The 15,530-nt window shown below is 60.4% G+C and overlaps 1 protein-coding gene across 7 annotated transcripts in view; it reads left to right on the forward strand.

Moving 5' to 3' along the window:
• The window catches only part of NCOR2 (nuclear receptor corepressor 2), a 221,872-nt gene that overhangs the window by 171,341 nt on the left and 35,001 nt on the right, over positions 1 to 15,530 (forward strand). For 5 of the 7 annotated variants that reach the window (XM_060027890.1, XM_060027891.1, XM_060027892.1 and 2 more), the window contains exons 20-22: positions 1,597 to 1,744; positions 6,706 to 7,333; positions 14,699 to 14,819. In XM_060027890.1, the coding sequence (XP_059883873.1) occupies positions 1,597 to 1,744; positions 6,706 to 7,333; positions 14,699 to 14,819 (897 nt within the window). Of the gene's footprint in view, positions 1 to 1,596; positions 1,745 to 5,529; positions 5,581 to 6,705; positions 7,334 to 14,698; positions 14,820 to 15,530 lie in introns of all 7 variants that reach the window. The other 2 variants (XM_060027888.1, XM_060027889.1) reach the window with 1 other exon arrangement.

Consider the following 15,530-nt stretch of genomic DNA (forward strand, 5'->3'; position numbering starts at 1 on the left):
GGCTCCAGGGGAGGCTCCTGCCCTGCGCTCCCCGCTTCTGGGGGTCCCAGCTTCTGGGGGTGGCCTGCAATCCTTGACGTTCCTTGTCTTGGGGGTGCATCCCTCCCCTGGGTGCCTCTGTGTCCGAATTTCCCTCTTCTTCTAGGGACAGCAGTCATTTTGGATTTAGGGTCCACCCTAATCTAATATGAACTCATCCTAATTACATCTGCAAAGAGCTCATTTCTAAGAAGGGTCACATCCTGAGGTTCGGGTGGACGTGAACTCTGGGAGGAACCGAGTCAGCCCAGTGTGAGGGGCTTCGCTGGGAGCTGCTGGCATGTCTGGGAGCGTTTAGGTTCCATCTCCTTCCTCAGGGACCCCAAAGGGCTCAGGCTGCGACCCCTCCCGTCACACCAGCTGTACTTGGGCGGGTCTCCTCTTAGGGACCAGTCCACTCCCCTGGGAGCCCCTGGTCACCTCGGACCCCCAGCACACTCTGCCTCCACATATACCCCGACTCTGCCGACCGTGTGTTCAAGCCCTGGACGCTGCCCATTCAGTCACTCAGTAAGTCAATCAACACTTTCTGGCTGGCTCAGCATGGGGCTAAAGAGACACCCTTCTGGAACCCCCGGCCCAGTGCGGTGCAAAGACGGGAGCTGTCGAGGAGGAGTGATGATGAGCTGGGGGTGGGTGCCTGGCCCCATGCGTGGGGAGCAGGGCTTCTGGGGACTGGGGGAGGCGTGGAAGGAAGTGAAGGGCTGCTCAGCGAAGGCCTTCTTTCTGTTCCTTGAACCACCCAGCTGGTTCCACCTCTGGGCCTCTGTACTTGCAGTTCCTTCCACCTGGACCACTCATCCAGAGCCTTGCCTGGCCAGCTTCTTCTCACGACTCAGACCTCAGCTCAGATGTCACCTCCTCCGAGAAGCCTTTTCCTTGCCCCGCCCTTGCATTCTCACCCCACCCTGTCTGTCCCTCTCAGCAGCCGTGCCCCCACCTCTGAGTCATCTTTTTAATTGATGTGTTGATTGCTCATCTCCCCGACTAGGTGGCCTGTGGGGCAGGGACCCTGTCTCCTCATTCGTCGTGTATTCTCAGCCCCTGGGGTGCCGTGTAAAGACTGGTGGGGTGAAATGACATGCTGCCCAAGCTAGCCTGTGCCCCGGGGCTCAGCTGGGGACAGATGAGGCTGCAAGGAAAAGCTTCATTCATTCATTCTCTCCAGTGTACTGACCGTGCCTGGCAGTGTGTCCTCCAGAGGGTGTGGTCACTGCTCTGGCTAGGACAGCTGGCAGGGCTGGAGCGATCATGGGGGGCTTCCAGGCAGAGGCAGTCCTTCCTCATCTGTTCCGGAAGGATGTCTGGGCAGCCTATAGGCCAGGTTGCGCCCCAGGTGTATCTGGGGCATGATGGAAGAATGAAGCTCTGGGTAAAAATAACCACTGGCATGTCTGGCCGTGCAGTGGGGCACGAGGGGGGAAGGGCACCCTCGAAACCACGTGGATGGGATCACTGTCCCTTGCAGCTGTGGCAGGCCTCCGGCAGCAGGAGTCCCCGGGCTGACAGCCCAGGCCCTTGCCCTGGCCCTGACCAACTGCTATCCCTGTGCCCTAGGAGAAGGAGAGGAACGCACGGAGGAAGAAGAAGAAAGCACCAGCTGCTGCCAGTGAGGAGGCTGCCTTCCCGCCCGTGGTGGAGGATGAGGAGATGGAGGCGTCAGGCGTGAGCGGGAACGAGGAGGAGATGGCGGAGGAGGCAGAAGGTGAGGGTGGGCGGTGGGAGCTGACCTCTCCCAGAAATGCCTGGGTGCTACCGAGAAGGAGCCTGGACGCCCCAAGAGGAGAGCATGATGGCGATGGTGGTGATGGTGATGGTGATGGTGATGATGATGATGGTGGTGGTGGTGATGGTGATGGTGGTGATGATGGTGGTGATGGTGATGGTGATGATGATGGTGGTGGTGGTGATGGTGATGGTGGTGATGATGGTGGTGATGGTGATGGTGGTGGTGATGATGGTGGTGATGATGGTGTTGATGATGATGGTGGTGATGGTGGTGGTGATGATGGTGATGATGGTGGTGATGGTGATGGTGGTGATGATGGTGGTGATGATGGTGATGGTGATGGTGGTGGTGATGATGATGGTGATGGTGTTGATGGTGATGATGGTGGTGATGGTGGTGGTGGTGATGATGGTGGTGATGATGGTGTTGATGGTGATGATGATGGTGATGGTGATGGTGGTTGTGATGGTGATGATGGTGATGGTGGTGATGATGATGGTGGTGGTGATGATGGTGATGGTGGTGGTGATGATGATGATGGTGGTGGTGATGATGGTGATGGTGGTGGTGATGATGATGGTGGTGATGATGATGGTGGTGGTGATGATGGTGAAAATGACAGTGATAATGATGGTGACAGTGGCAACAATAATAATGGTAATCGGCATCTCTGCGCCCACAGGACACTTGTCCATTCAATCCTCCTGACCCCTGTGAGTTCAGTCTTGTGCTTGGTGACCTTACACGTCCAGGTCGCATCCAGCTCTGGTGACGCCTGTTACCTTGCCCAGCACCTCTGGTGTCACATTTTAGAAAAAGAAAGTTTATTTTTGAAAATGGTTTTTTTTTAATTTTTTTAACCACACTGTGCTGCATGCGGGATCTTAGTTCCCCGACCGGGAATCGAACCTGCGCCCACTGCAGTGGAAGTGCGGAGTCTTAACCACTGGACGGCCGGGGAAGTCCCTGAAAATAGTTTTTTGACCTGAAATATTATTTTACAAGTTGACTGATATAAGTACAACCAATACCGTTGGTCGATAAGTATTCAAAAGTTATACAATTATGCTTCATTTTACTCCCGAGTGTCTCGATGATAAACTGCATAGCCCCCACTTTCTGTCAGCGGGCACTGAGGCTCAGGGCAGTTACTCCAGGCACCCCAGGTATCACACAGATGCATCGTCTACCCTGATCTTAGATGAATTCTCCCACCAGGTGAGGGCTGCTAAAGAGAGAGCGAGAATCAGTCCTTTAAATTGCACCGGCCGTTTGGCCCACTTCTCAAAAGGAGGATTTCTGACTGCACGAGATGGTCGCCTAACTTAGAGCCCGGCCCCCACGTAACCTGCGGCTCCGCCATGTAATCAGTGTTGTAGACTCGGGAGTTACACCAGGCTGCCCGACACCAGGCTTGCACCCCTGGTCACTGATCAGTCTGCCTTTGGCCCCCGCCCCTCTCTCCCTTTTCCTTGGTCTACACCAGCCCTCAAGGCATGACACCCCTGAAGACCCCAACCCCCGCGTAGCTGAATGTCCCTGCCTCTCCTTCCGCCACCTCCCCGGCCAGAGCTCCCCAGCGGGGCCTCAAGTTCTCGGTGAAGGGAACCTTTTCTCCTCCTGTCCGTGCCAGGGTTCCTTCCTGTCCCTCCTATCTGCCTGTCTCTGCATTTAAACTCCCAGACTTCTGCCAACGTGTGAGGAAAGTGTGAATCACCCCCTGGCTCCGTGAACAAGACATGCAAATAAACTCAGGCTATACCAGCCCGCAGTGTATTCACCAGCCTGAATCCTGCTTCCTGGTTGAAAATGGAGAATCAAGCCATTTGGTTATTACTGTCTTACCCTGGGGATGGACCTGGGGGGGTGAGTCTGGCCTCCTTGCCAGCCTTGGGTCTTTCTAGCCCGAGCTGACCAGAGGCCTGACCAGTGTCTGATGGGAGGCTCCAGACCCCTCTGCTCTGTGCATTCTGGGTCTTGTGTCTGTAGCCAGGAAAAGGGAGCCTAGGGAGCAGAAACGCAATCCCCTCATTAAATATCCATCCGGGCAGGAGGCAGGCTTGGTGGGAAAGTTAGAGGAAGCCAGTCTTCGGCTCAGCATTAAAAGCAGAACAGGCGCTGCCCAGTAAGAGAACTGTGCGGTGGTGAGCTCCCTGCCACTTGTAGGGTTCACACAGCCTATCGAGGATGGGGAGAGAGGCATTCTCTGCTGGGTAGTGGGGCGGGGGTGCTGGTCTGGCTGAATCCAAGGCTTCTGTGACCACCTGATGGCTCTGTGCACATCAAGGAGGCAGTTTAGAAGATCCTGCCCAAAGGCACAGGGTGATGTTCCCATCTTACAGATGAGGAAACCAAGGCCCAGGGAGAGGAGAATCACTCACATGGGGTGTCACGTAGCTGGTGGACTTGGAATCTGCCAGTCCAGCCGGCATTCGCTGCGTAACTCTGTCCCTGTGACCAGGATAGGGGAAGTGAGGTAGGTTCTGGGTTAGGGCCTGAGGTCACTACGATGGAACCTTCTGGAATACCCCGCCAGCCCCAACTGCACTGCAGACCCCTCCCTGCACGGGGCAGGCAGCAAGTGCCTTGTCGTATCCAGGGGGGAGGTGAATCCAGGGGAGGGAGGAGTGATCCATTTGGCCCCGTAGTGTCCCTAGTAAAGATCGTGGTCATAAGAGCAACAGCCTTGAGTTATTTCCTTTAATTGTCACAACAGCCCAGTGGGTGCTGTCATCACCCCATTTTACAGATGAGGTCACTGAGGCACAGAGAGGTTACCCAAGGTAACCAGTTGGCCTGTTTGGGGACCAGGATTCAAACTTGTCTGGAGTGCTGATTCTCAGGCCCCACCTGGACCTACTGAGTGAGAAACGTTTTGGGCGTGGGCCCAGCCATGTGAGTCTTCATGGCCCTCAGGCTCTCTCGGGTCTGAGAACCCCTGACGGAGACAGACAAGCCTCTGGGTAAGAGAGAGAGCCAGGCGTGAACCGCCCTCTTTGTAGATGAGCACACGGACTCTGGGGCGAAACCACTTATCCAGGGGACCTCAGCGCTGGCCCCCTCCATCCTGTGGTCTGATGACGTGAAAGGAGGGACTGACATTGCCGGAGTCAGAAGGCAGGGGCAGGAACCGGTGGTTAGGGACACAGGATGTTGGGGTCAACCCCCTCCTGCCTCCACGCAGTGTGGCCTGGGGCAAGTGACTCAACCTCTCTGTTTTCTCATCTGAAAAGGAGAATGGTGATCACCTCCAACTTAGAGGTTATTGAGGGTGAGATGAGTCGTGTGTGTGAAGAGCTTTGCCCGGAGCCCAGCACCCACCGAGCGAGCCCTGTGTTGCTCTTGTTGGGATTATTATTTCTGGAAGGGATGGCCTTTGCTCTGGGCCTTAAAGTGGGAGAGGCCGGGGGTCTGGAGGCAGTGAAAGCTGAGGGAAGCGTTTCTGCAGGGCACCAGCAACCCCTGCTGACCCGGCTCTGCGTCTGAGGGGTGAGACGGGGCTGGGCAGCCCCAAGGGCCTCTCCCCCAGCCCTGCCCACCTCTGAGGCCAGCACCTCCCACCCCAGGACCCTGGAGCCAGTGACTTGTCCAAGGGCACCCAGGAGTGTTCAGGGGTGAGGGCTCTTGGGACAGGGCTGTAGGTCCTCCTGCTGCCTGCTGGGCCCTGGGCCCCTTTCCCAGCCCTGCCTGGCCACCCAACCTCCCACCCCACCTGCTGCTCATGTCACCTCGCTTCTAACCCTTCTCTCACTTCCTTCCAGCCTTACACGCCTCTGGGAACGAGGTACCCAGAGGGGAATGCAGTGGCCCAGGTACGAATGTGGCCAGCTGGCCGTTGGGGGCGGGGGTAGGGCCTGACCAGGGCGGGGGGCATCCCAAGGGGGCCTTTTCTCTATGAGGGGCCCCACCTCTGTGAGCACGCCTCTGCATGTGAGCACCACCATTTGTGCTGCCGCCACCTCTGTGCCCCCTCCTCCGCGCAGTGTCTGTTCCCCATGCCGTTCCCAGGCTCAGTCGTGCAGATTAGTGTGCTGGCTTGACTGCTTGGTTGATTTTTCATTAGTGTGTTCACCTGCGACGCTTACCCAGTTTGATTTCCCCAACAGGAAGTGTGGAGGAGGGGGGTTTCGGATGTGCCCATTTTGTAGAAAATGGGGAAAATTGAAACCCAGGAAGTGACAGGAGCGGTTGTTAAGCCCAAAGAGCCAGGCCTGCCTGGAGCTGAGGTCCCCTCTCCCTTCATCTGTACACACGTTCAGTCATTCGATGGATACGTATTGTGCCCCTGCTGTGTACCAGCCCTGTGGGAAATGGCTGGGGGATGCAGTCGGTGTGGACCCTTTCCCCGGGGGCTCCTTCGAGTTCACTGGCCCCATTTTATGTCATCGTGTTACGATGACAGCAGGGGTGATACGACAGCAGACAGTTACCAGGCGTCACCCTGTGCTGTCACAGCCCCTGTGGGGCGGGGACTGTTCTCCCCACCCTGCAGATGGGGAAAGCAAGGCTGGGAGGCCACCGGTGTTACCACGGCCAGGCCACCAGCTGGGGCAGAGCCAGGGTTTGCAGCCCAGATGAGAAAAAGGAGACCCCAAAACAAAGGCCTGCAGCCCTGGCCGCCCCCAGCCTGACTCTGTGGGGTGCGGGCCGCCCACCCGGGGGGTTGGAAGTTAACAGGTTGCTGGGCTCCAGGGTCAGCAGGTGGAGAGGGCGGCCAGAGGAGGACAGGGCACTGGGAGGGGCCGGCGGGGGCGCTGCCCAGGCGTGTGGGAGCCTTAGGGCTGCGTGGTGTCAAGCGATGGGGTCGCAGCGCCCTGAGCTCCTGCCTGGAGCCAGGGTGTGCAGTCGGGGCTGTCGGGGGGCCGTGGGGAGGGCCGGGCCTGCCTCCACCCTGAGCCCCCGGCACCGCTCACTCCATCTTCACTGTCCCCGCACAGCCACTGTCAACAACAGCTCCGACACCGAGAGCATCCCGTCGCCCCGCACCGAGGCCGCCAAGGACACCGCGCAGAGCGGGCCCAAGCCCCCGCCCACCCCGGGCGCCGATGCGCCACCTCCTGAGCCCCCCAGCCCGCCTCCTGAGGACGCCCCGGCCCCCAGCGAGCCCGCCCCGGCCCCCGAAGCCGCCTGCCCACCCACGACCCCGCCGGCGCCTGCCTCACCCGCCGCGGCCCCTGCTGTGGTGCCCAAGGAGGAGAAGGAGGAAGAGGCCGCAGCCGCCCCCTCGGCTGAAGAGGGAGAGGAGCAGAAGCCGCCTGCGGCCCAAGAGCTGGCAGCCGACGTGGGCAAGACAGAGGAGCCCGGCGAGGTGGCCCCCTCGGAGCCCATCAAGAGCGAGCGCGAGGAGGAGGCCGCCGAGGAGGGGCCCGACAAGGTCAAGGGGGGCGCGGAGGCCGCAGCCGAGGCCACACCCGAGGGGGCGCCCAAGGTGGAGAAGAAGGAGGGCGGCGGCCCTGGGGGCAAAGGCCCCGCGGCCAAGGGCTCGAGCGCCCCCCAGGACAGCGACTCCAGCGCCACCTGCAGTGCCGACGAGGTCGACGAGCCCGAGGGCGGTGACAAGAACAGGTGAGTGGGCTGCCCGGCTGGCAGCCTCGTCGTCTCCCTCGTGAACGCTTACTGATCGCCACCTGTATACCGAGACAGCAGCGCACGAGGCCACGTCCACGCCTGCCCTCGGAGGGAGAGGAGGCCGCCACTGAGTGGTCCGGACGCGGGAGCTCCGTGGTGGGAGAGGGCAGCATCGGGGGCTTGGTCCCCCCCAGCGGTGGCCTCTGAGCTGAGCCCGGACGGGGAAGGAGGAGCCACAGGGAGGGCCAGGGGACGGCGTGCCGGGCAGCGTGGGTTAGCGTCCAGAGCCGCCGCCACAGAGGGCCGCCCCCCAGTCAGAGCGTCGGCAGGGCCGTGCCTCGCGAAGGCTCCTTCCTGCCTCGGTGGCGCCGGCGGTTCTTGGCTCGTAGACGCATCGCTCCGTGGTCCCGTGACGTCCTCCCTGTGCGTCTGTGTGCCCTAATCGCCCTTGTGCGCTAAGGACACCAGTCCACTGGGTGAGGGTCCCCCCTAAGGACCTCATCTTAACTTGGTCACACCTGCAAAGAACCTGTTTTCAAAGAAGTTCACGTTCACCGGTACTTGGCTGTTTGGACTTGAACGTATTGTGGGGGACGCAAGTCTCCCCTCAACACAGTGGGAACAGCAAGTGCAAAAGCCCCGGGGTGGGGCTGAGCCTTCGTGATCCAGGCCCTGAGTGGTGGAGCGGGGCGGGGGGTGGGGGGGCAGCTTGGAAAGAGGCAGGGTCAGCAGACCGGCCCACCTCGTGCAACCCTTCTGGCTGGGTGGGCGGCTGCATTTTGCCCTCAGAGGGAGAGAGCCTGAGAGAGTTGGGGTATGTCTGCCTCAGTGTGTTGGGAGGGGGCGGGGGGTTAACGGCGGCCACAGGGGCACAGGGGTACGTACGGGTTGGAAGGCGGCAGCAGCCGTGTCCCAGGGGCCGGTGAGGCTGGTGGCGGTGGACACGGGGGAAAGTGGCAGATCCCGGGATCCTTGCTGGTTCCTCTTCTGCCCGCGGAGGGTCCCCGAGACCCCCGACGAGAAGCAAAGCTCGTACACCCCACTTAGGGCTAAACGTGGGCAGCGGAGGGCAGAGCTGCGGAGATCCGCTCCAGCTCACGTCTGGGCGGCTTGAAGAATTCAGCGAGGCAGGCCGGCCAGTTTTATTTTGACTGAAAACAGTGCAGTCTGTTTTCTCTCCTCTCACGTCTCTCGGAAAAGTTCTGGGCGGCACGAGAGGGAGGAAAATCTGACTTTCAAACCCGACCTGTTCCCCAGGAGCCGTTTCCTCTGCCCCACAGTTCACCTCGGGGCGTGTGAAAACGGCAACTTCTAGAACGTTTCGTATGAAACGAGACTTACTTGGTCAGAGCTCTCTGGGTCCCCACGTGGTCCACAAAAGCCGGTGAGCCACGTCGTCCCCTGCCTCCTGCGTCCGGGGGTCCCTGGCGGGACCCTCACCCCGCTTGTGTGGCCCTTTGATAAGCAAAGGCCTGGACAACAGGTTTCTGAGGGCGCAGAGGCCCTGAGCTTCCTGCCCAGAGGGCGCAGCTTGGGAAACAGTGCTCGTGGCGGCTCGGTCTGCCCGGGAGGGCCCTGGGCCAGGGTCTGGCCACTCGGCTCACTCTTTGCGCCTGGGTAATGGGGTCAGGGCGGGCGGCTCCCCACCCCACTCCTGCTGGCCGCGGGGACAGAGTCATGGAGACACATGTTTCTGCTCTTAGTGGGGAGAGCGCTGAGCTCATGGGACAGCCACGCTGATAAGCGGCCTCCCGGAGTCTGTGTTTCGGGTGCACACGGCCTGACGGGCTGGACGGCTCGGCCGCTTGGCCTGGGTCCCGACAGCCCGCCCGCACCTCACGGGCCAGGCCTGAAGCCCCGCAGCCTACTTTCAGCGGCCCCCCACCCCAGCCCCACCCAGGGACGTGTCCTTCCCTCCCCGAGCTGGGTCTGGCTTCCATCCACTCTTCCTGCCTGAGCGGCCAGCATTCGATCCCTCGGGAGCAGGGGCCCTGGGCTGGGAGTCAGGACACCTGGTTTGTCACGCCCTCTGTGACTGAGGCCATTCCCCCGGCCCCAGGGTGAGGCTGGACTCAGGCCAGCCTCCTGACCTCTTCCCTCCCGGGCCACAGCCACACAGGGCCAGGCAGGCGCCGGAGGACGCAGGCGAGATGCGTCAGAGCGCGCCCCGGCAGCCAGCGCCTCCCGGGAGGGCCGGCGGGATGGGTGGGCCCCCAGGCGACCCCCGGTCCCGGCCTCCTGCCCACAGCCCTCCCTCCCGCCTGGCAGTCCCGGCGCAGTGAACTGGGCGTCCCTGGACAGACACAAGATGCATCTCGTTCTGGCCCGTGCCCGGACGACTTGGGGAGGAAAGATCATATCCTGCTTTTACTCTCCCTCACTCTCTGCCAGGCGGCTCCACCTGGGAGTCTTCTTGGCCCACAGCCAGAGACACGATTGCAGAGCCTTGAGCTTGGCGGGCCCCGCCTGTTCCACTTCCCAGAGAAGGTGCCTGGGCACTTGCCGGCAGGGCTGGGCCTTCTGAAAGTCCTTTCTCTGGACCTCAGCGTTTTCACGTATAAGATGGGTGTGGGTATCCCGGCTTATGGGCTTCTTGTCAGGATAATGGAGTTACGAGCCAGCCTGGCACTTTGGAGCTGCCCTCCTTTGCAGCCGCTTCAGGCTGCCCGCACAGGTCACTCCAGGAGGAGGCTGGAAGGCGGCTTCTTCTGCTGAGCCCCTGGAACTTTGAAAGAATGTAACAGCAATTTCTCCTCTATTTCTTTATTCCATAAATGATTAACTGGGCACCAGTGTGTGCCATTCTGGGCTCAAGGGGTGCCGGGAACAGGACAGACGAGGTCCTGGCTCCAGGGAGCTTACATTTTAGTGAGAGCGACTAGTACGGAACTGGAACAGTAATGGAATAAAGGGAATGCTCGTGTGATAAGTGGATGATGGAGAGATTGGGGGTGGGGGCAGCGGGAGGGGCAGTCAGGGAGGCCTGTCTGAGGAGGTGACATTGAAGGATGATCAGAACACGTAGTGTGAGACATGGAGGGAAAGCCAGCAGTGGGAACAGCCAGTTCAAAGGTCCTGTGGCCACATGAGCTTATGTTCAGTAGACAGCAAAGAGGCCTGTGGCTGAGTGTGGAGCAAGTGAAGGGAAGAGGGGAAGGCAGGAGAGGAGGCCACAGAGGTGGGCAGGGACCTGGCCCGACCTGGCTCCACAGGGCCCCAGGGGTCGAGGTAAGGAGTGCACTTTTATCCTGGGAGCACAGGGGAGTAACATGACTTCGTCTGTGTGGACACCTATCCCAGCAAAGCGATAACGAGAAGCTGGGGAAAGGGGGCTCAGCAGAGAGGGGGCTACTGCTGCAGGACCCAGAGTCCCCTGTGGCCCCTCCCCTCCCCCAGCCCTGGTCTTCCAGGGTGGGAAGAAAAACCACAGGAATGGGAAGGTGCCCGAGCCGCTCAGCGCCAGGCGCCGTTCTCGGGGCTTCCTGTGTTCCACCCACAGGACAGTCCTCGGAGGGAGCCACTGTTCTCATACCCATTTTACGGATGAGGGGAAACTGGGTGAGGCACAGCTGGTTAAGTCATACGGCCAAAGGTGGGATTTGAACTGGGAGCCAGAGCCCTGAATACGGGGTGGTGGGCGGGACCCTGGCTGCTCTCGGCCAAGTTGCTGGCTTCCCCCGCCTGTCCCGGGTCATGTGCACAGTGCCAGGCTCCGAGAGCCCCTACCCTGCCCAGGCCTCCAGGGAGGAAAATAAAAGCCCTGTCTTCCAAGAAGACAAAGGAAAGAGAACAGAGGGAGGGCGCTGCCACGAGGAGGCCCCTGGAGGTGGTGCTCGCCCACCGTGGACGTGGGATGAGGGGGTTGGGGGCCACGTGAGCACCAGGCATCTTCCCGCTCCCCAGTGGGGGGAACTCAGGACCCTTGGGCTTGTTGAGGACCTGAATCCAGACCGTTGTTCTTGGATGCCGCCCTCTTTTTTTTTTTTTTTTTTTTGCGGTACGCGGGCCTCTCACGGTCGTGGCCTCTCCCGTTGCGGAGCACAGGCTCCGGACGCGCAGGCTCAGCGGCCATGGCTCACGGGCCCGGCCGCTCCGCGGCACGTGGGATCTTCCCGGACCGGGGCACGAACCCATGTCCCCTGCATCGGCAGGCGGACTCTCAACCACTGAGCCACCAGGGAAGCCCCGGATGCCGCCCTCTTTACCGTGAGCTGTCAGGCTGTCATCTCGTCAACTGTGAAGTGCTGTGCCCATGGCCGCAGTCCCCACTGAGCTCCTGCCTTGCTGGGTGAGGGTTAGGGGGGACTCAGGAAATCCTGAGGGGTCTGGACCTCTGTGCTCGTACCCACCCCCCCAGCTGGTGCCTGCTGAGAGCATTCGAGGGGCGACCCCTGCCCCCTCCAATCTGACTGCCCCCTGTCTGGACGAGAAGCCACCGGGAAGCCGAGGCAGGACACAGGTCTGAGTAGGAGGTCCTAGTTCGCCGACAGAGTGAGACACGGACACTTTGCTTATTTTATATGTATCATAAAAGCATATTTTGTGTCCCTATAAAATTATATTTACAAAAATATGGAAGTTTATATTTTAACTTTAAAATCTGCGTTTTAGAGTAATTTATACGGCAAATAATAGTATAACATTATTACTTTATTGTTTGTAGAAAGAGTACAGTTACTATAACGAACCCTTGGTTTCATGGCTGGCAAGTAGTATATTCTTTATGTTTTCCTTGTCACAGCTTTACTGAGACATAATTCACGAACCACACAGTTCAGCCATTGAAGTGTGCAGCTCAGGGCTCTTAGTACATTCACAGAGTTGTGTAACCATCACCACTGCTTAATTCCAGAACATTTTCACTGCCCCAAAAAGAAACCCCAGACCATTAGCAGTCATTGCTCATCCCCCACCTGCAGCCCCCGGTCCGCTAATCTCTCTTCTCTGTCTGTGTCCATGGACTTGCCTCTTCTGGGAATTTCATAGAAATGGAACCATGCCGTGTGTGGCCTTTTGCAACTGGCTTCTTGCGCTCAGCGTCGTGTCTGAGGTTCATCCGTGTTGTAGCCTGTGTCAGCCCTTCACTCATTTGTGGCTGAATAGTATTCCGTTGTGTGTGTGTATATATATATCTCTCACATTTTGTTTATCCCTTCATCTGTTTTGGGCCATTTGGGTTGTTTCCACCTTTTGGCTCTTGTGAATAGTGGCTGCTGTGATCTTGTGTGAACGAGTGTTTGTGTGGATATGTTTTCGTTCTCTCGAGTATATGCCCAGCAGTGGAATTGCCGGACCCTATGGTGACTCTGTTTCACCTTTTGAGGAACTGCCAGTGTTTTCCAAAGTGGCTGCAGTATATTCCTTTTAAACTTAAGTCTACAGATGCAAGTTGGTTTAAACGGACATTGGTAATTTGTTGCGACGGGTGTGTGGGGCGGTGTTTGGTGACAGTTGAAGCTGGAGGTGGGGAATGCAGGACAGGTGATAACATCAGTTCTCAGACCTGGTCAGGGTGCCTTGGCCCGAGGGTGGTGGGCAAAACGGGGCTGGGCCTGAGTCCGGGGGAGCAAGGACGGGCAGCCACAGCAGGAGAGGCTTCAGGGGGTCCTCAGAGTGCGAGCAGGGTCTGGAGAGGTCGAGAGAGGTGAGGACGGCAGGGGGGGGTGAGCCAGGTCGGGAGGACCGTGGAGACCAGCTGAGCACAGAGAAGTCAGGCCGACCTCTGCGCCCGGCACCACCTGCATGCCGTGGGCAGCGCCAGTGGGCGTCGCCGAGACTGACTCCGCTCAGCTGAGTATGTGGCAGATGCGGCCGGGGGTTAGCGCCCTCGGGACTGGCTTGTCACAGGTTGTGGTCCCGGTCACAGGCCATGGTCTCACTGCAGAGAGCAGAGGGCACCTCAGCTGCACATCACCCGTCTGTCCTGCTCCATCTGCAGGAAGCAGCCGTGTTCTGCTCTTTGCTGGGTGTCCGGCAGCCAGCACTGGGTGGCGTGAGCTGCGTCCTGGTGGTCATGGATGTTACCTGGAAGGCAGTGGCTGTGCTTACAGTCTGCATGTGGCATCAGCCAGGATGGTCACAGTGCACACCAAGGGCTGTACCAACAGGACCCTCTGGCTTTGGGGGCCTGGCCTTCGTTGTGCCCTCTGACTGAATCCAGCCCGCAGCCAATGCCTTTGTGTGTCCCGTTTGATCATCTAGCCAGCTCCGGTGCCCTGCAAGCAGACATTGGATTCTGGGTCTCCAACCACGCACCCCAAGCACAACACCAGGCCTGCTGTGTATTCAGCAAGTGCGGGTCACAGGAGGGAACCGAGAGCTGGGCCGGAGCCAGGCAGCCCCGGTGGGTGGGTGAGGGGTTCTGAGGCTGCAGCAGACCCAGCTCCTGGCCTAGAGACTCTCATTCCAGCTGGGGAGGCAGACAGGGATTGTGGCAGGACACTGTGGTCAGTGCTGGCGAGTTCTGGAAATCCCTGAAGACTTCCTGAAGGAGGTGACACCCGTGAGCAGCTCTGGAACCACACCCCAGGGCAGGCTTTGCTCCGGTGTCCCAGACACTGCACCTCTACACTGGGGTGACCCTGTCGCTGGCATCCCACTGTGTTTCAGCCCCCCCACTCCGCCACCCCCCCGACACACACACCATGCACCCTGTGCAGGTGCGCTGCCCCATTCTGCATGTCAGCATCAGACAGACGTGACCTTGCTTTAGAGGACGAGGCACCTGCAGGCCCTGCTGAGCGCCACAGCCCCACTTAGGGCCGCTGGGCGGGCCGTATACACGCTGACCAGCCCCTCCAGGCAGAGCCTGTACCTCCTGCTTTAGCGCCCCAGCAAACGGTGTGCAGGCGAGATTCCCAGTACCTCAGGTTGCATTTGGGCTGAGTGGGGGGCTCCCCAATTCTGGTCTCCAATAAGCAAGGTCCTCTCAGTGCCACGCCCCAGGCCCTAACCCTGGTACCTGAGCCTCTCCTATCTGGGTGACGGATATTCTCCCTGAACCTCCCAAGCTCCCCAAGCCTTAAGCTGGTTGATTCTTGGCCTTTCTGGCAGCTTCCAAAGGGCCGAGCGTGGTGTGGGCCCTGAGTGTGGGTTTCTCTGGGGCTTTCCTTGCCTTGGGCTGTCTCAGGAGTGTTTGATCCTGGCTGGGCCTCTGGGCCGGGGTGGGAGGGGTCTTGGCCCCTTGTGAGGCCTGCATGGACCAGAGGAAGGAGGGAGGGAGGAGACCCCACCGTGACCCCAGGCTCCTGGGCCCCGTGATCCTGGACCTTCGCCTCTCTCTGGCAGCCCCTCCGGCCCCGTCATCCAGGCTGGAGCCAGGAGGCCGGGAGCCCGTGGGCCTGACGCTAGTCTCCCCCGCAGGCTCCTGTCGCCACGGCCCAGCCTCCTCACTGCGACCAGCGACGCCAGGACCAACGCCTCGCCCCAGAAGCCGCTGGACCTGAAGCAGCTGAAGCAGCGGGCGGCCGCCATCCCCCCGATTGTGAGTCCTGGGCCCCTGCGACCTCCGCCTCCTGTTGGGGGGACGGTAGACCTGGCCGGGCAGGCGGGGCCCCCGCACCTGCAGCCTGGCTCTGCCCACGTCTCCCGTTCCCTGGGGAAAGCCCCATGGAGACAGGCGCGGAGGCTGGGGGACTGGCGAGGTGTCCGCCCTGGCCTCTCTCCCCACCCCGCCCGCCGACAGTTCTCCAGGGGCGCCCAGACCTCGCAGAAAGCTCCCCAGCCCTCTGTCACGGCTCCTTGGAGCGGAGGGCGGCGCCCCGCAGTTACCGAGAGGCCCTTCGCTGGGGGAAGGAGGGGAGCTGGAAGATTCTTCCCCAGGCCCGGCAGGAGGACCCTCAGAGGTGCCCCTTACTCATGATGGCTCAGTCGTGGCCAAAGCCGTCCCTCTCCGAGGAGGTGGGCCGGGCCTTCAAATGCTCTGGTCTGGAAGGCTCTGAGCTGAGCAGGGCTTTCCGAGTGAGGGGCACGAGGTGCGCCAAGCCACGCTGCCCACTCCCCGAGGCCGGGTCCACTCCCATTGGTCAGTCCCGCTCCCTCTGAGACCCCCAGCGATTTGGGGAAGGGGGAGGGGGCTGGTGGGGAGGGAAACGGGGGCTCCCCCATCCACGGCTGGGCAGCTGGGATGGGCGGGCACACCCCCTACACTCTGCGCAAAGCCCTACCCTCCTGGCCCTCAAGCCGCGTGCCCTTG

The sequence above is a fragment of the Delphinus delphis genome, chromosome 13 (genome assembly GCF_949987515.2).
Source record: "Delphinus delphis chromosome 13, mDelDel1.2, whole genome shotgun sequence".
Classification (NCBI taxonomy): Eukaryota; Metazoa; Chordata; class Mammalia; order Artiodactyla; family Delphinidae; genus Delphinus; species Delphinus delphis.